We start from the raw sequence: 24560 nt of genomic DNA, 5'->3' as shown, positions 1-24560 counted from the left end.
CTCAACAAAAAATTACAAACAAATACACATGTTCTAGTGCTCACTCTTAACTATCTTTCTGCCAAAGGATTTGTCAAAATACTAAATCTAACTACGACTTTTTTGATGCATACGTTAGACACTATGTTATATTTTTTAGAAAAAATTAGGGTCTATTTTTTGTGCATGAAGGATTTGACCCCCTTAATCTTATCCAATTTAAAAAATTTCTAGTAGTTTGGAAACTGGGTTCAGAGTACTACAATATTTGTTCTTTGATTGTCTTTATATCGTGAGTGGATGACTTTCAAATTTTGCCTCCAAGTTCAGGTTCACCTGATTTTGAAAAAAAAATGTCCACTTATACCCCCCTTTTGACCACCATATTTGTGCACTTACCTTGTTGCCCCATTTATATATACTATATGGTTGGCAGCTCATCATACGTGGTCATAGAAGGATGAGTTGCCACTTTATTTCTGCAAACAATTATTTGCAAAGTTTCATATGGGCCTAGATGTCGATTATACTAGTATACTAGAAAATGCTAGACAAGATAGAGGGAAGCTCAAAAATAAATATAGATGACTTGATGCACCAACACTCATTAATAAATGAGCATTAGTTTGTCCAAAACTTTTGGTTCTATCAAAATGTTTGGAGTTATCACAGTCAACCGATGCAACACTTGATGATGCCAAGTGAGATATCTACTCGAGGATTGCAAAGATTGCCACTCAGGCCAGGTAGATAACATCTGATCATGTTGGGAGGTATCTCTTATGGTTGTAGACTACCATTCTGTCAGCTATAGATGCGACATCCGTGACTGGCATGGATCCTTACACCCGTGTGGACATACGATCTCCACTTGATGTTGCACGATTGACAAAGGTTGATCCTTTGCAGTGGATGAGTGCATTGTTGTCTAGTGACTTATTGGATTCATATATAGTCTTTCTTCACTTCTTGGGATCCCACTCAAGGATGTACTAGTATAGGTGAGATGACTTCTACACGGAGATGATGGTGGTGGATCATCCTAGGGTGATATGGGGAGAGAGGAGGGAGTTCCAGTGCACCCTACAGCCCCTCTAGCACATACTGATGTTGATCCCACACCTCCTCCTCAGCCTACACAAGTTGATCTAACACCTGAGCCACCACAACCTATACCGTTGTGGCCTGTGACTTTTACACCTCCTTCTTGAGCTCATGGTCACTATACCAGTATGCTCGTTCATAGTTTAGAGGATGCATCACTGGATCTAGATGTTGACATGTCCTTCCATTCATCTGAGATCAACAAGATTGGGAGAACCTTCAAGTCTCACTATGAGGTAAACATTTTTTTTTCTAGTGAGGTCATATCATTTATTTGATTTTAAATAGTGGATTTCAACTTCAAAATTGTTAACACAATTTAAATTTTGAATTATTTACAACGTCCTACTACATTGGAGACAATAGGAGATCTGTAGCCTCCTTATGCTCCTACACATGGTCACAGTCAGGTACATATTGTTTTTTTCTATAAGGTCATATTATTCAATTTTTTTCAAAAAGTGGATTTCAACTTCAAAATTGTTAACATGTATATATATATGATCCAGGTTCATGGACCACATTTGAGCTCTTCATCTCAGATACCTATGGCCCATGGATGCTCTACTGGTGCACATGGTGGATTAGACTAGGTAAAATTTGCATGTACTTATGTTGAAGTAAAATTTCCATCTTATAGTTAGATAATATTTGCATGTGATTATATATATGTTAACATTCTTGTGCAGGGACAACATTCAGAACATGGATCAGTGGAGGGCCCACCGAGCTAGTTTATGTGCATGTGATCATTGTTTGATGATATTATATGTAGAGTGAATGTACTTTTTTTTACTTATATGTATCTGACACTTGTTTGATGAGATTATATGTACATATGAGACACTTGTACATGTTTGTTTATGTACCTAACACTTGTTTGTTTATTACACGTGTTTATGAGCCCATATTATATTTTTATAATTAGTTCCAGCTACATATAGAATTGATCATGTTATTGGAGATGATAAATCTTGATATTAATTAGTTGGATTGTTGATTTAATAAATTTAATTATTAAATCAATTAATTAGTTGAATTGTTAATTATTGATTTGATTTAGTTACTTGAATTAATGAATTAAATCAACTAATCGATTAATTAGTTAGTTGAACTATTAATTGTTGACTTTATTGTTAATTGTTCATTTGATCTAGTTAGTTGAATTAAATCAATTAATTAAGTGATCCTAATCAATCCAATGAAAATTCAAATCAAACCAATAAATCAATCAAATTAAATCAATTCAATTAAGTGATTCTAATCAATCCAATGAATTTTAATCATTTAATTAAGTGATTGTAATCAATCAAATGAATTAATCAAATTAAATCAAATCAATTAATTATATTAAATGATTCAAATCAATCAAATGGATCAATCAAATTAAAATCAATCAAGTGATCAACTCAATTTAAATTAGTTAATTAATTCAATTCAATTACGTGATTCAAATCAATTAAAGATATCATACAACAAATAAAATGAAATCAATCCAATCAATTATATTAAGTGATTCAAATCAATTAATTAATTCAATTTAATTATATTAAGTGATTCAAATAAATCGAATGAATTAATCAAATTAAATCAAATCAATTAATCAACTCAATTCAAATCAATTATTTAATTCAATTCAATTAAAGATATCATGCAACAAATAAAATGAAATTGTGCATACATACATGTGTACAAAGTAAAGATAACAGTTGCAACAAATTAACTAAAATGTACATGTGTACATATGTACCTATTGAAAAAAATAACTCGAATGTATATGTATATGTATATGTGTACATATGTTGCAAAAAACATCTCAAATGTAAATGTGTGTATATGTATATATGTATAGCAATCCAAGAAATATCTCAAATGTACATACATACATATGTATGATGATCGAAAAAATAGCTTGAATGTACATAAGTATGAAGGAACACAAATGGACACTGAGAGGGGGTTTGAATCAATGTATTTAAAAACTTTAAGATAAGTGTGCTAATATTGTGACTTTAAGCTAAATGAGAACACACACACACAAGAGCACATCACATAACACAAGATATATGAGGAAAACCCCAATGTGGGAAAAACCTCGGTGAGAATAGCTATCAGAGTCTATTGCTCCAATCCAACCTCACAATGAATAACAATTACAATGATTTTTAGGGCACCAACCCAAGGAGCACCAACCTCTGATATTTTGAGCACCAACTCAAGGAGCACCAACCCCTAGATTTATTAGCTATGACTCAAAGGAGAACCTACCCCTGCTCTGAGCACCCACTCAAAAATTTACAATGATTATGGATTCAATTACAGATTAGATACCCCACTACAAATGAAGTTTTGTAGAACCTTACTGGTTTTCCTTTGTCTTTCCTCTCTCTTCTCTCTGCACTATATGTTTTTCTTTACTTTCCTTCTACTGGTCTTTTTGTTCCTGCTTAACTTCTTGTTGTCTCTAGTTGTCTCTACTTTTTGTACTTTGATATTTGCTTCTCTTTATTATCTTCTTTCTCTGTCTCTATTTCTGGTTGATCTCTCTCATTTATCACTCAACACTCTTCACAACTTTCTTCAACAAATTACCCTTTACTTCGGCAAGCCATACACACACACAATCAACTTGTGGTGTAGTCTTTTATTTCCACCTCTGTCTATGCCTCACCATCCACACCAACTTCTGGCTAATCACATAAATTGCCCTACATAATCCACTCTGCATCAAAGAATGTATTTACCATCCACTTGGAGTTTGAAAACAATTCATTCTTGTCCTTCGAAGATCTAGCCTAAATTATATCTAATCTCATTCTCAGATCAAACAACTGCATTGAATGATATTTCCCTATTTTCCAACTGTTCTCTATACTTTATTTGCTATTTTTAGCAAACTCAATCTGAAAATCAAATTTGATCTTCATTCTGTCAACTTCCTCGAGCCCTTCAATCACCTGCAACAGATCCACCATTAATGTGTTCTTCATGTTCTCAACCTGCCCTGAAGAAATTGACAACCATGTTATTAAATCATCCTTCATCTTTGTTAGAACCGACCTTTGCATATCAGATCCCATAGGTTGTCCACTTAGGGGCCACTTGTCTTTATTTTCTGCATCCACATCACTTGGTCAATATTGGTCATCTACCACATAAGCCTGTGCATATATCAGCAGGCAAATGTGACCTCTAATTTGCTCCATACATGCCACATTGTCAGCTCAAACATGGTCAATGCTTATGTGGACTATCAGGTTGCTCAGATTCTTTGAGCTCTATGTATGCCTATCTATTCTATCCATGAAGGATAAGCTCTGTCGTAATCCTTCCTCATAATTTGTTAGCTCGCACCACATTTGAGTGGCTTCTCAACCTTGTCTTTTGTCTTATTACCTTCTTATCCCGTGATCTTCTCATCATCCTCACAAGAACATGCAGGGTAAGCTTTGTCTTTTCTTGAAAAGCATTTTCTTCTTCTATGTTATCCCACACAATATTTTGTGTACCTCTTAACCCATGTGGGATAAGGTTTTTCAATTTTGTCTTTGCTTTTCCTTATCCTGCAAGTCTCTTCTCATCCTTGCTTGATCACACGAGATAGGTTGACCCTTCAATGCCTTCTTTTCTTTCTTTATCCCAAGGGCCCACTAATACCATTATTGTCTCATGCGGGATAAATGACCCCATATAATCTTCCTTTGATTTGTTATCCCGCAAGGCCATTTGTCTTTGATTTTCATCACGCGGGATAAGGAGGCGCCTTTACATTTGTTATCCCACGTGAACCTTGTGTAGCCTTTTACTAGTGTGCATCTTAGCTTGTGAAGGATAAGGCAGTTCACAAACATCCCTTTAGTTTCTTGTCCCACATGAGATTATCTTGTTTGCCACTATAGCTCTGAACTACTTGACAGCCTGACAGGGACATGTGGCAACATCTTGTGATGTCACAAAGATTAACGACCCTGCAACTTCCATTGCGAATAAGTCATCACAGTCTGATAACCGCACATGCAGATATGTGTACCATTAGAATCTAGGGCATTAACAAATTTCTGTGTGCCTTAGGACTTCAGAAATAATAAGGGCCAACCAAGGAGATAGATGCCTAGGAAAAAAACAAAGGAAAAAATGGCCCCGCTCGACGATAGACAAGACCTTGAGGCTTAAGTTAAAGAAAAAGTAACCTAAAAATATAGCAATGAAGGTTATTCACATAACAAAGCATAAACCCTAAACCCTAAGCATGGATAGTGGCAGAGGCCTTTTAGTTTTGTAAACCCTAGGATTAAGAGAAATGACAAAGACCATAATGGACCATTTTTTTGTTATGACACATATGCATCTGTCAATCTGGACTGCAACATCTTCACAACCTTGATCACTGAGCAATATCACTTTGCAACCTGCAACCATACATTTCAAGATCACTCTGCAATCTCTGCATCATGTTGACATCAATGACAATAATGCCAACAATCTCCCCCTTTGGCATTGATGTCAACCACTCAAGCATCTCGTTCCTTTCTCCCCCGTTGACAACAATCACAAAGGGACCTGCAACAGACTGTTATGTAACTTCTGATCAACTTTCCATCACACTCATCTGTAGATTCCACTAGGTGAACTGTTATTATAATATAAAAAGCAACATCAATAATGCTTACAAAAATTTCAAAACCCCCTCTAAGACAAGCATGAAGTTCAAGAATAAGAGATGTAAGTAATAGACTCCCTCTAAACTAGAGACTTCAATAATGCATTTAAGTGTTGAAAGAGAGTGGAACAACACCCAATTTCTGTCTCAGATATGCATAGCTGTCCTTTGGTAGTGGCTTGGTGAAAATGTCTACAACTTGCTAACTTGTGGGGACATATTCTATTTTGACCTCTTTCCCTGCAACCTTCTCCCTGAGAAAATGATACTTGATTTCTATGTGTTTTGTCCTTGAGTGCATAATAGGGTTCTTGGATATGTTGATTACACTTGAATTGTCACACATGATGGAAATAGGATCCAAAAAATCTACTTGAATGTACTTCAATGTTTGTTTCATCCACAAAACCTGTGAGCAACATGTGGCAACAACTATATACTCTGCTTTAGTCGTAGATAGAGAGATTAGAATCTTGCTTTTTGTTGTGCCATGAAACCAACCTGTCATCAAGAAAGAATGCTACATCACGGGTGCTTTTATCTATCAAACCTACCCAATCAGCATTAGTGTATGCTTTCCATGTGAAATCTCCTTTTTTTGGATACCACAAGCCATAACTAAGAGTTCCCTGTATATATTTAAAGATTCTTCTTACTGCATTCACATGTGATTGCTTTGGAGTAGCTTGAAATCTTGCTACCATGCACACCGCTTGCACAATATTTGGTCTTGAAGCTATAAGATACAATAGACTATCAATCATGGATCTATACAAGGTCTGATCTACACTAGGTGACTCATCATTCTTTCTTAATTTGCATCCTTTCACCATGGGAGTAATAACCGATTTATTGTCATCTATCTGAAATTTCTTCGACATATCTTTAGCATACTTGGTTTGAGAAATGAATATGCCTTTATCTACCTAAGAAATTTGCAAACAAAGGAAATATAACAAATCTTCAAGAATTGACATCTCAAACTCTGACTACATCTGATCATCAAACTCTTTGCATAATCTATCATTGTTGCCACAAAAAATGATGTCATCTACATACACCACAACTATGATCATGTGATCTCCATCAACCTTGACATATAATTTTCTATCAACATTTCCCTTTTTGAAACCCTACTGAATCAAGTACTTATAGAATGTAGAGTACCATGCTCTAGGTGCCTACTTCAGACCATATAAAGATTTCTTTAATTTGCATACAAGATTCTCATCTTTATGTAGCTGAAATCCTTTAGGTTGCTCTATGTAAACTTCTTCTTCCAGATTTCTATTTAAGGATGCAGATTTGACATCTATTTGGTATACTTTGTATCCTCTGTATGCTGAGAATGCCAGAAACATCTTGATAGCCTCAAGTCTTGCAACTGGTGCAAAAGTCTCTTCAAAATCTATGCCCTCTACTTGAGCATAACCCTTGCATACTACCCTTGGCTTGTTCCTTATTACCTTGCCTTCTTCATTCATCTTGTTCCTATAGACCCATTTAGTTCCAATGACATTTTGGTCTACAGGCCTAGGAACCAATTCCCATGTTTTGTTCTTTTCTATTTGTTGCAACTCTTATTCCATTGCATTTCTCTATTTTTTCACTTTTTCTGGCCTCATCATATGTTTTGTGTTCCATCTCAGTCATGAGGCAGAGATTTATTTGCTCATTGTTTCTTGCTCTCCTTCTTGTTTGCACACCATCATTCTTGTTGCCAATAATTTGATCCTCAAGGTAATTATTTTGCACATATCCATTAGGGACCTTGCTAGGTGCTTCTTTTTCATGTTCACTTTCAGATTGATCATCACCTTCAACATATGGTGCAACAGTTGGAGTAATTGCGTTTTGCCTTCCTTTAAGCATATCTTCATACACTTTCACCTGAACACTCTCAATTACCTTCTTTAGTCTTTTGTTGAAACACTTGTAGGCCTTAATATGAGTAGAGTACCATAAGAATATTCCTTTATCACTTCTTGAATCAAAACTTCCTAGACCATCCTCATCTCTTTTGATGAAGCACTTGCTACCAAGAACCTTGAAATACTTGATCGATGGTTTTCTATCATACCATAACTCATAAGGTGTCATTCTATTGTTTACTCTTAGTTGTACTCTGTTTAATGTATACACAACAGTGTGGACTGCCTCTTTCCAATATGCATTAGGAAGATTAGCTTCATTCAACATTGTTCTAGCCATCTCCTTGACTATCTCATTTTTCCTTTCCACAACACCATCTTGTTGTGGTGTCCTAGGGGCAAAGTATTGTCTTCTAATTCCATTCCTCTCATAGTAATCTTCAAACTCATTTGATGTGAACTCACCTCCATGGTATGATCTCAGACATCTTATCTTGTAACCGCTTTCCTTCTCAACCATCTTCCTAAAGCTTTTGAATCTTTCATAGGCTTGAGACTTGTCTTGCAGAAAGGTGACCCATGTCATCCTAGAGAAATCATCCATCAGTAGCATAAAGTATATTTCTCCATTTAGGGCTCTTATCCTAGTAGGCCCACACAAATTAGTATGCACAAGCTGAAGAGGTCTTGTGTTTGAGTATTCTTTTGTCTTAAAAATAACATTTGTTTGCTTACCTCTTTGACACTTATTATAGAAGGTATTGGTTGACTTAATAATATTAGGTATGTGTCTTACATACCCTTTATTTCTTACCTTGACAAGATTATCAAAATTGGTGTGTCCTAGTCTTCTATGCCATAGCCAACTCTCATCCACTTGTCCCATCATGCATTAAGACTCAAAGCATTCCTTTAGATTATACACATTTCCATATGTCCTTTTACCTTCTACAACCAACTTACTACTGCTCTCTTTTCTAATTTCACACCCTTCGGAATCAAATATAAATTTGTTTCCTTTGTCACACATTTGACTCACAGTTGACAAATTATGTTCCAGACTTTCCATATAATAAACATCATGAGATTTCAGCTTACCATCAATATTTAGAGTACCTTTGCCTTTTATCTTAATTGATGAATTATCTCCAAACCTTACAGAACATCATTCCAATCTTCTAATTTGATGAATTTTTTCTTATCACCAGTCATGTGATTGGAGAAGCCATTGTCTACTACCCATAAGTTTTTCCTTTCAACATGTAGGGCAGTTTGAACAATCAAACTTGACTCAGATTTGTCCTTTCCTTTTTCAATCCAAACTTGTTTTGATTCTTTCTTCTTCTCTACTGTCACATTCTAATCTGATTTTGGTTTAGGTTCAGATGTTGAAGTTGTCTTCTTTTACTTGGCTTTCCTAATCTTATAGTGTTTAGCAATATGGCCCAAGTTGTGACAATGATAGCATTTTACATTCACATTGAATGATGTACTTGGAAATATATTGTAGGACTGAGATACATTTATTCTACATTCATAACTCTTATGATCAAATTCATTACAATGATAGCATATAACATTCATATCCCTAAGAGCAACAAATTGATTTCTACTTTCAAAACTAGGAGGGGACTTACGCATAAGCCTACATTAGAATTGCAATTCTATGACCATAAGTATTACATTTATAGCAGTAGCCATGAAATTGAGTTACATACCAATCATTTTTGAAGTTGTTTCTCATTTGTCTCCTTGGTGCAGTATAACTTGGTCTTGTTGAGCTCTTCCTCATATCCTTGACTCTTGTGTAGCTCCATCATCCATCTAGGCTTTTCCTTTTGGATTAGCATGCTGGTTCCTTGACTAATTCTTTGTAGCATCAGTATATGTCTTCTTCTCATTAGGCTTGCTAACTATGAACGTTTGTTTGACTTCACTTTCACTTGAAGAGGTGACGAGTATTTCCTTGTTTAATGAGTCTTTACTGTTAGAAGATTGACCAACCTCAAATCCAACTCCATTGATATCCTTTCTGTGCTTTTGTCTATTTAACATTTTATCTAATGCTTGAGTGTTGCCATCATACTTAATCCTCATGTTTAGTTCTTCTTTCTTCTTTTCAAGTTCTTTTCTAAGACTCACAATTTCTTCCTCCAACTTTTGATATTATTTTTCTTTCTTTTCTAAATTTGACTTGGTTACTTCACACATCCTCTTTGCTTCTTCCAATTGGATCTTCAAATCAAAAATTGTTTTCTTATATTCCTCAAGAGATTTGTTTAACAACTCTTGTTCTTCAGCAACAACATTCTTGTATTTTTTTTATTCTCTTCTCACTTTTCTAAGTTCTTCTAGAGTACTCACAAGTTCACCTTCAAGATCTACCTTAGCTTCAACTTCTTCTTCTTCATCACTAGCCACTTGTTCATCATCTAGTAATCCTTCTACCATAAAGAGAATTACTTCTCTTTCATATTCACTGCAGCCATCTTCTGAGACACTTTCTTCATCAGAGGCATCATCTTCAAAAGTGTAAAGACTATCTTTCTTCTTAAAGCTCCTTCTCCTTGGCTTGTAGGTTTTCTTCGTTTTATCCTTACCAAAAGATCTACTATTTTTCTTCTCATCTCCATACTTCTCACCATAGGGGAACTTAGAAGCAAAGTGTCCAATCTTACCATAGTTGAAACACTTGAAAGGGAGTTTACCTTTGTATTTTCCTAAACCCCTTTTGAGTTTCCTTACGAAGTTGGCTATAGCAGCATCTGAATCTTCTTCAACTTCTTCATGAGAAACTTCTTCTTTTTCTTTCCTGGTTATGTTGAAGGAAGCTTCTCTCTTTCAAGGTTTTGCTCCTATTAATCTCATTTCATAGGCTGATAAGGAGCCAAATAGCTCATCCATAGAAAAAGTCTTTAAGTCCTTTGCTTCCTCAATAGCAAAGACCTTTGTATCATACTTTGAGGTTAATGATCTCAAAACCTTTTTGACAATAACTTCACCTGAGGCTTCTTCTCCAAGTCCTCTTATGACACCCACATTTTCATCCACTCTTTGTAAATAGTCAGCTATCTTCTCCTCATCTTTCATTTTCAGATTTTCAAATTTATCTCTCAAATTTTGTAACTTGGATTCTTTCACCTTGGCATCTCCTTCATATGTACTTTGCAGTTTATCCCATGTAGATTTTGCTAACGTGCAATGCATATATTTCACAAACTCTGTGTCAGACAGACCACTCACAATTGCATTTTTTGCTTTTACATTGTTCTCATATTCTCTTTTACCATCAGGGTCAGTAGGAGGAGCTTGAGAGACAGTGTAACCATTCTTCACAAATATCCAGACATCAAAGCCTAAGGAGGACAAGTAAGTTTACATTCTCCTACTCCATAAGGCATAGTTGGTGCCATCAAACATATGTGCTTTAGAGGAGGATTCACTTCTAGCCATTGTGTTCACTAAGGAGGATCTACCCAAGATGGAAAAAGTTTCTCAACTAGGGAACCTAGGCTCTGATACCAATTGAAGGAACACAAATGAACACTGACAGGGGTGGGGTTGAATCATTGAACTTAAAAAATTTAAGATATGTGTGCTAATACTGTGACTTTAAGCTAAATGAGAACACACACACACAAGAGTGCATCACATAACAAGATATATGAGGAAAACCCCAATGTGGGAAAAACCTTGGTGAGAATAGCTGCTGGAGTCTACTACTCCAATCTAGCCTCACAATGAATAATAGTTACATTGAGTTTTAGGGCACCAACCCCTGATATTTTGAGCACCAACCCCTACAATTTTGAGCACCAACTTAAGGAGCACCAACCCCTAGATTTATGAGCTACAACTCAAAGGAGCACCCACTCAGAGATTTAACATGATTATGGATTCAATTACAGATTAGATACCTCACTATAAATGAAGTTTTGTAGCACCTTACTAGTTTTCCTCTGTCTTTCCTCACTCTGATCACTGTACTATATTTTTTTGATTTACTTTCCTTCTGTTTCTCTTTTTTGTTCCTTCTTAACTTCTTGTTGTCTCTAGTTGTCTCTGCTTTTTGTACTATGATCTTTGCTTCTCTTTCTTCTCTTCTTTCTCTGTCTCTATTTCTACATGATCTCTCTCACTTATCACTCAACACTCTTGACAACTTTCTTCAATGAATCACCCCTTACTTTGGCAAGCCATACACACACACAATCAACTTGTGGTGTACTCTTTTGTTTCCAACTCTGTCTATGTCTCATCGTGCTTATCAACTTCTATCTAATCACATTAACTGGGCTGCATAATTAGCTGTTCATCAAAGAATATCTTTACCATCCACTTGGAGTTTGAAAACAATTCATTCTTGTCCTTCGAAGATCAAACATTAATCATATTTGATCTCATTCTTGGATCGAACAACTGCATTGAATGATATTTCCCTATTTTCCAACTATTCTTTGTACTTTGTTTTCTATTTTTAGCAAACTCAATCTAAAAATAAAATTCAATCTTCTTTCTGTCAACTTCCTTGAGCCCTTCAATCACCTGCAATAGATTCACCATTAATGTGTTCTTCATGTTCTTGACCTTCCCTGAAGAAATTGATCAAACACCTCATTAAATTGTCCTTCATCTTTGTTAGAACTAACCTTTGCATATTGGATCCCATAGGTCATCCAATTAGGGGCCACTTGTCTGCATTTCCTACATCCATATCACTTGGTCAATGCTAGTCATTTGCCACATAAGCCTCTACATATATTGGCATGCAAACGTGACCTTTGATTCACTCCATACATGCCACATTGTCGGGTCAAACATGTTCAACGCTTACATGGACTATTGGGCTGCTCAGATCCTTTGAACTCCATGTATGCCTTTTTGTTCTATCCATACGGGATAAGCTTCTGTCATAAGCCTTCCTCATTCTTTGTTAGCCATCACAACATTTGAGTGGCTTCTCAACCTGTGTGGGATAAGGTTTTGTCTTTTGTCTTATTACCTTCTTATCCTGCGACCTTCTCATCATCCTCACAGGAACATGCAAGATAAGATTTGTCTTTGCTTGACAAGCATTTTCTTCTTCTATGTTATCCCGTACAACATTTTGTGTACCTCTTAACCCATGCAGGATAAGGTTTGTCACTTTTGTCTTTTTTTTTCCTTATCCCGCGAATCTCTTCTTATCCTTACTTGATCATGCAGGATAAGTTGACGCTTCAATGCCTTCTTTGATTTCTTTATCCAGCAAGTGCACTAATACCATCCTTGTCACATGCAGGATAAGTGACCCTAGACAATCTTCCTTTGATTTGTTATCCCACGAGACCATTCGTCTCTCATTTTCATCATGCAGGATAAGGAGGCACCTTTACATTTGTTATCTCGCATTAATCTTGTGCAGTCTTTTACTCCATGTACATCTTAGCTTGTGCAGGATAAGAAAGTTTTGCAAACTTCCCTTTATTTTCTTGTCTCATGCAAGATCATCCTATCTACCACTACAACTCTGAACCACTTGATCGCCCGATAGGGACATGTGGAAACATCTCGTGATGTCATGAAGATTAACGACCTTGCAGCTTCCATCATGAATAAGTCATCACGGTCTGATAAGCGCACATGTAGATATGTGTACCATTAGTAGCTAGGGATTTAACGAATTTCCATGTGCCTTAGGACTTAGGAAATAATAAGGGCCAACCAAGGAGATAGATGACTAGGAAAATAACAAAAAGCAAAAAATGGCCCTGCTTGATGATAGACAAGACCCTCAAGCTTAAGTTAAAGAGAAAGTAACATAAAAATATAATAGTGAAGGGTTTTCACATAAAGACATAAAAAACAAAACATATACCCTAAACCCTAAGCATGGACAGTGACAGAGTCCTTTTAATTTTGTAAACCCTAGGCTTAAGGGAAATGACAAAGACCATAATGGACCAAGTTTTGGTCATGACACATCTGCATCTATCAATTTGGACTACAACATCTTCACAACCCTGATCACTGCACAAGATCACTCTGCAACCCGCAACCATGCATTTCAAGATCACTCTACAACATCTGCATCATGTTGACATCAATGACAATAATGCCAATAAAGTACATATGTATGACAATCCAAACAATAGTTCGAATGTACATACATACATATGTATGATTATCCAAAAAAATAGTACATACATATATATGCATATATATACATGCACTTATACATATATATGCATATATAGAGATGTATCATGGTAAAAAAAACATGAGTTCACTTGTTCTAATAAATTAAGTGAGCTCATCGTACATAAAATCTAGATCCTCTTTATCTTCGTACATCAAATTGGCCATACCAAAGATAAAATTTCTTGATTGACTAGGACCGGTTACTTCTCTTTCTTGAATTGGGACCACTTCATTGTCACTAGGAACTTGTTTTTGAGTAGGTGTTGTATCCCTTTTTTTGTCTTTTTTATTTGATCATACTTCCATAATCTAGTCCTTTTATTGTCCATTGGACAAACTGCTATTAAGAAGCAATCTAAATCTGCGAACCCCTAAATACACATGCCCACATGCACATATATGTCAAGTCAATTGGACCCAGCTTTAAATATAAATATACACATATACACACATACATGAGACACACACACATACATGCAAACATGGAAACATACATGTAGATACATACATGCAGACACACACACATACATACATACACATATACCCAATATATACACAAACATATATATACATACATATCCACATACATACACATGTATACAAATACACACATATATATATATAGTATATACACATACATACACATACACACTGTAGTGTCGTAAATTGTACGCACTTGCTAGGGTGGTACAATTTCACACCTAGTTTAGCACCCGCCTTGGCGCATTTTGCATTTTGCATTGCATTTCCCCTTTACACTTAATTAATCAAATTAATTAGGTCTAAGGTTCTATTTTATCATCTTCCACATCATAAAGTTGGGCCCTTTTCATTAAAGTGTGCCCCTTTCATTTTATTCCTCCAATACATCATTTAATCAAAAACCCTAATTAGGTCCTATTTCGAACTTGGGGGCTTGATTTCGGGGGTCAAAACATCTCGAAATCACCTGTAACTTCGGGATTCTCTCTAAAATCATCATATCTGATGGCCCTGAAAATTTGGTGAAAAGTTGTCGGGACCATGGTGCCCGGAGAGGACCATGGCGCCCAGAGTGCACATGGTCCCAGACATTTTTCCCGAAATTTTAGGAGCACGATCCAATCATAAAATAAAGCTTAACCCCAAGAAATTGGCGGGAAATTCAATCTCTAGGTCGGCCAAAAGATGAAATTACGACCTAGGGTTTCCTACATAAGAGCTCTTTTTCTTCATTTGAGAGGATGGGAATTTTGGCTTTCAAGGACCTTCTATGCAGCGAAAGAGCAGATCTTTGAAGACTTCAACAACATTCAACATCCATCCATCAAGCATTCATCAATTTCATTCATCCATTTAGAACTTTGAAGACATTGAAGAGCAATAGGAGATTATCGACTGAAGATTGGCTTGTACCCCTCCCTTGGGGTTGGGTATGATTTCATGTTGTTTTCATGTCTTTGCATAAGCTTCAATATATCATTTGGATTCATGCTTTAGATCACTTTGCATCTTGATTTAGAGCATTTACATTATCATTTACAAGCAATTAGGGTTTACTTTCTAGGTTGCTCTAGTTTGCTTACTTGCATTTTAGGATCTTGCACACACACAAGGTCTGCACACACAATACTTTTACAATACAACTTGGCTATTCGTGGAGGTGGAAATCACCGAAGCGGGCGTTTGACTAAGGCAAAACCCTATATAGCCGCCCACCACACCTTTTCAGATATAAGTGCAGGTTTCAAAATTCGGACGACGCCGCAAGTTGCAGATTTGGGAAAAGCAGGCCGAGACAGAAATACACACCAAATTTCAGAGCAAAAGACCAGGACAGGGGCATGGGGTGCCCTAAACCTGCCAGGACAAGGGTGCTGGGCGCCCTGGTCCTCCTGACAGACAACATTTTCAGCATTTTTGACAGTTTTCCAGAGTGCAAAACAGCAGTTTCCGGAGCAGTTTCAAGGGCAGAATCAGGACAGTGGCGCCCACGCCCCCGTCCCGAACATTTTCATTCCGATTTTGACTACGGGTATGCATTTGCATTCTTGTCTTATCCTTGTGTTTACAGCTTTCCATTGTTTAAGTTCAATTCTGCAATCTTGTTATTAGTTCATACTTGCATTTTGGGATTAGGACTTGAACTTGCATCATTTCATTTTTCAATTACAACAAAGGAATAGAAATCCTAATAGGTAGCCCGTGGCTCTCTCTTCCACAAAAAGAAGTAGCCAATTGTGTGATACCTCTAGGCTCTTTCGTATTCCACAAGTGTGTGGTTGAAAGTGAGATTAGGGCATGTTTGCTTAGTGTCACTTTTTCTCCTACACACACACACATACATACACACATACATACACATACATAAATACATATACATACATACACACACACATACACACACACATACACTCATACACACATACACACACATACTCACACATACATACATGCAAGCAAACACACATACATACATACACATGTACACAATATATGCACAAACATACACATGCACATACACATCCACATACATACACATACACATACACATACACATACACATACACATACACATACACACACATGCATACACATACACATACACACACATACATACACGCTTACATACACACATACATACACATACACATACATACATAGTATATACACATACACATACATACATATACACATACACATACACACACACATACATACACACACATACACATATATACATACATACATACACACATTCACACATACATACACTCACACATACACTCATACACACATACACACACACATTCTCACACATACATACACCCACATACTCACACATACATACATGCAGACAAACAAACATACATATGTACAGATATACATAGTATATACACAAGCATACACATGCACACACATGTATATACATACATACACATACACATACATACATAGTATATACACATGTACATACACATACACATACACATACACATACACATACACATTCACACATACACTCATACACACATACACACACACATACACACATACACATACATACACGTATACACACATACATGTATGCACATACACACATACACATACATAGATACACATGCACACACAGACACATACAAACATACACACATACATACATATATACATGCATATACACACATACATACACACACATACACACACATAAACAAACATACACACATACACACCAATACATGCACACATTCACGCATACATACACACATACACTCATACACATATACTCATACATACACATACACTCATACACTCGCATACACATACACATACACATACACATACACATACACATACACACACATACACACATACATACACACATACTCACACATGTAGACATACATACACATACACACATACTCACACATTCACACACACATGTACGTGCACATACACACACATGCACATATATACTCGTGCACATATATACTCACACATACACACATGCACACATACACACATACACACATACACATATACACACATATATACACACACATACATACACACATGCACACACATACATACACACACACACACATACATACATACACACATATACACACCCATAAATGCACACATTCACACATACATACACACACATACACTCATACACACATACTCATACACTCACATACACATACATACACATAAACATACACTCATACACATATATACATACACATACATAGTCACACACATACACATACATACACACACACATACACACATACATACACACATTATCACACATGTAGACATACATACACACACATATGCTTACACACATACACATACATACATACACACCCATTCAGACACATATAGACACATACACATATATACTCGTGCACATACATACATGTATACACATACACAGACATACACATACACACATGTACTCATACACACATGAATGCATACACACACATAAACACATACATGTACATATATACATATATCTAAAAATACATATACATACATTTTTTGTAGCCATTTAGATCAAACATCGCAAACAAGAGGACACAATGATTGTTAAAACTAGTGATACTATAAAAATTAACATGACCAATGTGTATGTTCATAGGCCAAATTCAGCCCAATTTCCACGGATCTAAACACAACCAAAAACATGTGAAACACTTTCTTATCCTAAGGTCAATTTTATCATGGCGATAACTTTATCCCACAACCTGAAACCTTCGTCAACTCAAGCGTAGGGACACCTTGAGGGCTATATTCACTAATTTTGCATTTTTCGTGAGCAAACAACTAGGGGCCTCCAAGACTGGAAGGATAACCCTATCACCCTCTCCCTGGAAAGCTACAAGTAGCTTATGGTAAGTTGAGGATTTTTGTCTCATCTCACGAGAGCCTTATGGTGAGTGGCTTGGGGGGAAAAACATCTATCCCCTTGCACTGAAGCTATCACAATGTTCAAACAAAAAATGGGTGGGCCACTACTCTAAGATGTTTAGTGGGATAACTTCTGCGGAACTTGGTGTCTACCCATGCGGCGGAAGCTCATTCAAGAACCTATTCCTTGTTCTCCACACAAGTGCGTATACATAGTGCAGATACTATGGAGTATCATCTGTGTAGAGACACGTCACCAAGGCGTCTTGACTTTCGCCTACTATATTAATTTATATAGCAGGTAGAAAAAAGTATTGTTTGGGTCATTCCCCTCTCACTAGCCTTATGAGCTTCTCGCGAGGGCAGACCCTTCTACCTAAAAAGAAGATGATAACAATTTCTCTTACACCCAATGCCCAATGGTGGACGAGGGGAGTTCAAATACTTTTGTTATCATCTTTAGGGTTCTCTCTAAACACAAAGCATGCCAAAGGCATAAAACACCTCAAAGAAGTTAATTAACCCCAAAATAGAATAAAAATGTGAGCCTAATTAAACTAGAAAAGAAAATAAACAGACATGTAGACAAAGTTTCTAATAGCATTTAAATGAAAAATGGGTAAAAACTCAAATTATACATGTAATTTAAATATTAAAATATTAAAAAATTAAAATTAACATAAAAAATATTAAATTGAATAAAAATACCTTGTAAAAGTCATCAATAATATGTCCAAATGCTCGTCAAATTGACCCTGATAACCTAGCTAGTTGACTTTACAAATAAATAAAAAACAAAACCAAAAAATCCAATTTTGTCCCATGGTCGGATGGGGGACCAAGTTGGGCAAGAAGGACTCCCCTAGTCCGACCAGACTAGTCAATTGTGGCCTGCCATGTGGCACCAAAATGGCCATTTTCTCTGCATTTTTACCAGATTGAACTTCTGGCCAATTTTTCGTCACACAATTTTTTTTTTACAAAAGACGAAAAAAATACTCTTTTGTAGAGCTCGAAGTCGCAAATCCGGTCATATAATTTTTTTACTATTTTGATAGTTTTTCATATTTTTTATTAATTAAACATTGTGAGATTAGAAATTAAAAAATAATATTAAATGAAATTAAAAAAATTAAAAAAATTAAAAAAATTAAAAAAATTATTTTTCACTAGATGAGAGAATATTCTTGAAAAGGGTTTTTTTTTTGTTAATGATAAATTTAGTAGTCAAAAGGTGACGCCAGATACAAACTGTCAAATTTAGCTATGTCGGACTTCAAAATATTATAACGAGAAAAATATACATCAATTTTTTTAATTTTTTTTTTTAACACCGCATATATATGTTCTCTATTTGGAAAAAAAATCTCTGAAAAAAATAAGTCCATTTTCATTTTTCTTGGTGGCACTGACTAGAACCCCTCATTTTCAACATTTTTCAGCAATGAAAATTTTGTTTTTGAATTTATTAAAAAAGTTTAAAAAATAACACATAAATTTCATTAATATTTCTACATTTAATCAGTTTACATCATTTCAAAATTCAATTTAGAAATGTTACTTTTATACGATCGAAGTTAAACAATTCTAGTTTTGTTGGCAGTGCCTTTATAAAAGTGTGACACAACATTGTGATTTTACCCAATAATAATGAGTCATAATAGATGTTTTTTGTTTTGGTGAAGAGTTTAATAGAAATATAAAAATATACAACTATAGTAATATCTTAATAATAATTAAATATTGATTACAATATCATAATATAATAATAATAATTTAATATTAATTTTATAATATAATAATATAATAGTTTTTAAATGAAATAATGAAAAAATATTATATCTTTGACATACTTTATCTATAATTTTTTTTTTTGATTCGTAATGGGCCGAAGCTGATAAGAATATACATACCCTACCCCCTTGTGAGGTTTGTACTTGTGACCTTTCTTTCAAGAGCACAAATTCTCCATCACTAGACAAACTCACATTATACCATACTTTATCTATATTTATCTAAACATAAATATACTAGAATATACAATATATAATAATATTATTATTAAATATTATAATTATGTAATATATCATAAGAATTTTAATTTTCTTTTACATAATGCTATAAGGGGGCAGCTGCCGACATAATAATGATATAGTATAATTAACTTATATATATAAATATATAAACTATAAAGATATCCATTGGCAAAAAAGAATATTTCTCCCACAGATCGTTTTGCGAGAACAACTTCTCTTTAAGTTCGTCGGCGATAAACACAAAGTCTCGCAGGTATATATAATATATATAGATACAGTTTCGCAAGGTCTACTAACATTGGCAACCATGCTAGCGATAAAACTCATGATCTTTGCTCTTCACTCTGTATATCGTTGAAGCGACCAAAATGATGGCGGTCGCGTCGTGGACCTTTCGGTGCAGTGCAATGAAAATAGAATGCTGCCGATTCAGGCAGATTGAAAACCAAAACAAATTAGATACAGTTTCGTTCCGCAGACTCTACTAAATAGAAAACATCATTATACTCTCCATATGGATGCATCATTGGTCTTTTGGCGGAGAGCAAAGAAAAATAGGAAAGGTAGATTGAAAGCGAAAAAAACACAAAACCCTTCTAATCGGAATTGCAACATTTATCGCTCTGTTCGTTTTCCCTTTTCTATGCTGCTTCCTAATTTTTAATTTGTTTTTCAAATAGCAGGGAGAAAAAAATCTGGAAGAGGCACTTCTTAAACCCTTCACAAGCGATGGATTTAGATATCCCAAATCTTCCAAAGTAAGTATGAGCACGATTTAACATTTCGGTTATAAATATGATGACATGTCTTGACAAAATAGATTTTTCTGTTTTTAATTAGTTTGGATGGGAATGTAGACCACACAAAACTAGTGTGTTGTGGTGAGTTTGATAGAAACCCATCAGAATACCTATTTTGTGCCCAACAGACAATAAAAGTCTGAATCGTTTTCTTCATTTTTTTTCAATGGAAATTCTAAGCGAGTTTAGTGAGAAAACAATTAATAGGGTTTCAACTAATTGAAGCTTGGTTTTTGTAACGCCCATTTGGTGCTAATGTGTAGATATCTTGTTACAGGTTCAGATCTGGCCAGGAGTTTGCAACTTTCACTGCTACCTCTGGGATCCTGCCCAAGGCGTGGGAGGCGATATGTAGTATTTCCAAAAATAGAGAAGATAGTTTTCTTCTGATAAAAGATGGAGGTGTAGTATATGTGGCCTTCCCCTCGTTTCATAAAGAAGATTATATTGTCCCGGATAGCAAATATGGAGAGTGCAATATCAAGAATTGCAAAATCTTCTCTGCCGGCCTGAAGGGTGATGATGCTAAACCGGCTTTTATTCACAAGGGAGCTCTCAACCGATTCCTGCATATTCTGGAAAGTTCAGATTTCAAAGCCAAGGTGAATAGACCTTCGACTTCATATCATAGGGTTGCTTTGTGATGTAAGATCAGTGCTTTTGCATTGCAAAATTTTATAATTTGACAGGGCTCTCATCATATGCATTGATATAAAATGTCTTCCACCTGTTTGTATTAACGAATAAACGTACGTGAATGTTGTTAGCAGTGTTAGTTTCAGTTGAGGAAACTGAGTATGAGTTATAGAGGTCTATAAATCGAAGGGTTTGATTTTAGTGAGTATCAGATTGCTGTCGATGATTAGAGAAGTTTATTGTTGTTTCTTTGAAGTTATAAATGTAATCATTCTTTTTGAATTTTATAAGTTTCCTTTTTAATTTGTTCCATCAGATGCAAGGTTTAAAGGAACAAACCATTATGTTTGTGGGCCATTCCGTAGGAGGCGCAGTTGCAGCTCTGGCCACTCTCTGGTTTCTAGAAAAAAGGTTGAGAAACTTCAATTCGTTTTGCATTACATTTGGTGCTCCTTTGGTTGGCAATGCCACTATTCAGGAGGCTATTGGGCGCGAGGATTGGTTGGGCAGATTTTGTCACGTTGTATGCAGGTATGATATTGTTCCTAGGATGAATCTTGCACCATATGATTCAATTGCCAAGCCTTTGGATGCAATTGTACCTCAGTGGCGGAGCAAAATGGGCATTAACTGTGATTCTGTGTCGCATCTTTCTATCTCCGAAGCTCGCATCACGCTAATTAACAATGTCCTGAAGTGCACAGCTACAATACCAAACAATTACCCAGGCGAATATGGTCTTAGAAGTCCGTTTGTACCATTCCGTACCTATGTGTTCTGTTCAACCCATGCTGCAGCTTGTTTTGAGGACTCTGAAACTATCCTTAAGTTGCTGCAATTCACAATGCAAAGCCAAGAAGGAATACCATTTGATCAAATTGCAGACACCTGTATTTCAGAGCACACAGATTATGGCCATATGTTGGAAGGTATCGATGAAGACTTGCTAAATGCAGTAAGATTTGTCTCAAATTCCTCTGTTATGGGAATAGCCTTGGAATCAGAAGCAATCGGTGTTGGAACTCAGGTAATCTCACTGGTTGTGCTTTAACTTTTGTACTTCTGGTTTTGTAAACTCAAGATCAAAATGCCGGATGTACTCCACATGGAACAACGGCTTGTAAATACGATTGACTAGATATGGGCTACTGTCCCAACCTCTGTTGAACTACATTTAGTAAAAAGGTTTAACCTCCAAACCAGAGACACAATGAGGACACACCACATGACAATCTTAGACAATCTGAATGTGGTGATACACAGAGAGCAAGAAACAAATCAATTACACAGAGGCCTCTGGCCGTTTAATCACACCCAAACACCTATCAAGATCTACTGCAATTCATTTATTAGTTGTTCCATTTTACCATTGGTTTCATAGCTCTCATTGTTTCATAATTCTCTGTTTTCTTTCCCTTTAATGTTGTTTTTCTTGTTTAGACACTGAGATTGATGACTTTAATTTTTTAGCAGGACAATGATACATTATTTGGTCTCAGAAAAGCTGGAGAGGTGAGAATTGAGAAATATATGAACATCGAGAAACTTAATGTGGAGTTGCGAAACTCAATGGCGAGTTATATGGCAGAGCTGGAACCGTATGAAATGCTTTGTAAGGGCAACAACACTGCCTATTATGACGCTTTCAAACAGCATGACAAAAAGAAATATTTTCGTGTAAATTTGGCCAGAACAAAGTTGGGAGAATTCTGGGATAAGATTGTTGAGACGGAAGAGAAACATGTGTTGCCCAGTGACTTCCGAAGCAGAGATAAATGGATCAACGCTGGCACTGCATATAGAAGCCTTGTAGAGCCTTTGGACATTGCATACCACTACAGTTCAGAGAAGGGAAACGAAAAAAGCTATCTTTCAGATGGGGTCCGACCGCATCGTCACATATTTCTGGAGAAATGGCTTGAGGAATATAGTTCCGGATATGTAGAAAAGGACTCATGTTTCTGGGCTCGTTTAAAAGAGACTCGTAAAGCCTTGAAAAATGTCCAACAAGAGCAAGAGACGCGTGCCTCTATGACAGATTGTATCGAATTTGAAATGTACGTTGCGAGCATGATCGATGACGAGAGTATTCCCTTAGAGGTTTTCGTGGAGGGAAGTAGCTTCATGATTTGGTGGCAACAATACTGTCTTCTTCGAGTTGAAAACTATTATTGGAGATCAAGCTCTCCCTTGTACGAATGCATGATGAACGAGAGTTGGAAGTGAAAAGTTTATCTAATTATTAATATTAGTTCTCTGATAATAACATACTCTTAAGGATTGGACTTTTTACCCGTATATACATAGCTAGAGCATCACCATTTTATGAGTTCCTTCACCATTGTGGTTTCCTGTGCCTATACCATTTAAAAAAAAATACTCTCTACCAATATTTCAATAACTACATTCCATGAGCCGACCTCTCTTCGGCCATTAAGACAAACAGCACACATGCTTCCACTTTTTGCATACACATCTTATTTTGACAGTAATACTTGATAAATCTGCCTTCAATGTGCATTGATGGTTGTCCCTAACATGTTCCATGACTTCCAATAAGCTGTCAAGGTTGTAGATTTCGACTTTACACCTACGATTTGCATTTGTTTGAAAGTTTCTGAAATTAATATATTTACAATTATACTTTGATGGATGTGCAGATTCTAGATCTGGAGTTCCATTTGAGCAAAGGCAAGAAGGATGCTGCTTTGAAATTGTTTAAATTCTTTTTTCTAAAGCCTTCTCAACAAACATATTTGAACGTATTTTTCAAACAGCTGTCCTTTCGTAAGCTCCCACATTTTACATACATGTCTACCGTAATGTATGTAAAGAGGATCATATCCCGTATATATACTCACATTTCTTGAGGCAACTATTCAAACAGTTCACATAC

At 35.9% G+C, this 24560-nt stretch overlaps 1 protein-coding gene across 1 annotated transcript; it reads left to right on the top strand.

The window, feature by feature from the left end:
* The first annotated feature begins 20599 nt into the window (after window positions 1–20599).
* LOC131075149 (protein EDS1-like) lies at window positions 20600–23890 on the top strand. The gene is made up of 5 exons (XM_059221048.1): window positions 20600–20692; window positions 20912–20986; window positions 21292–21630; window positions 21981–22691; window positions 23138–23890. Exons 1-5 carry the CDS (start codon window positions 20600–20602, stop codon window positions 23888–23890), a joined length of 1971 nt encoding a protein of 656 aa, XP_059077031.1.
* The last annotated feature ends 670 nt before the right edge of the window (window positions 23891–24560 follow it).

The sequence above is a fragment of the Cryptomeria japonica genome, chromosome 5 (assembly GCF_030272615.1).
Source record: "Cryptomeria japonica chromosome 5, Sugi_1.0, whole genome shotgun sequence".
NCBI classification, from domain to species: Eukaryota; Viridiplantae; Streptophyta; class Pinopsida; order Cupressales; family Cupressaceae; genus Cryptomeria; species Cryptomeria japonica.
The sequence above is the reverse complement of the archived record's forward strand: the minus strand, read 5'-3'. Positions and strand labels throughout refer to the sequence as shown.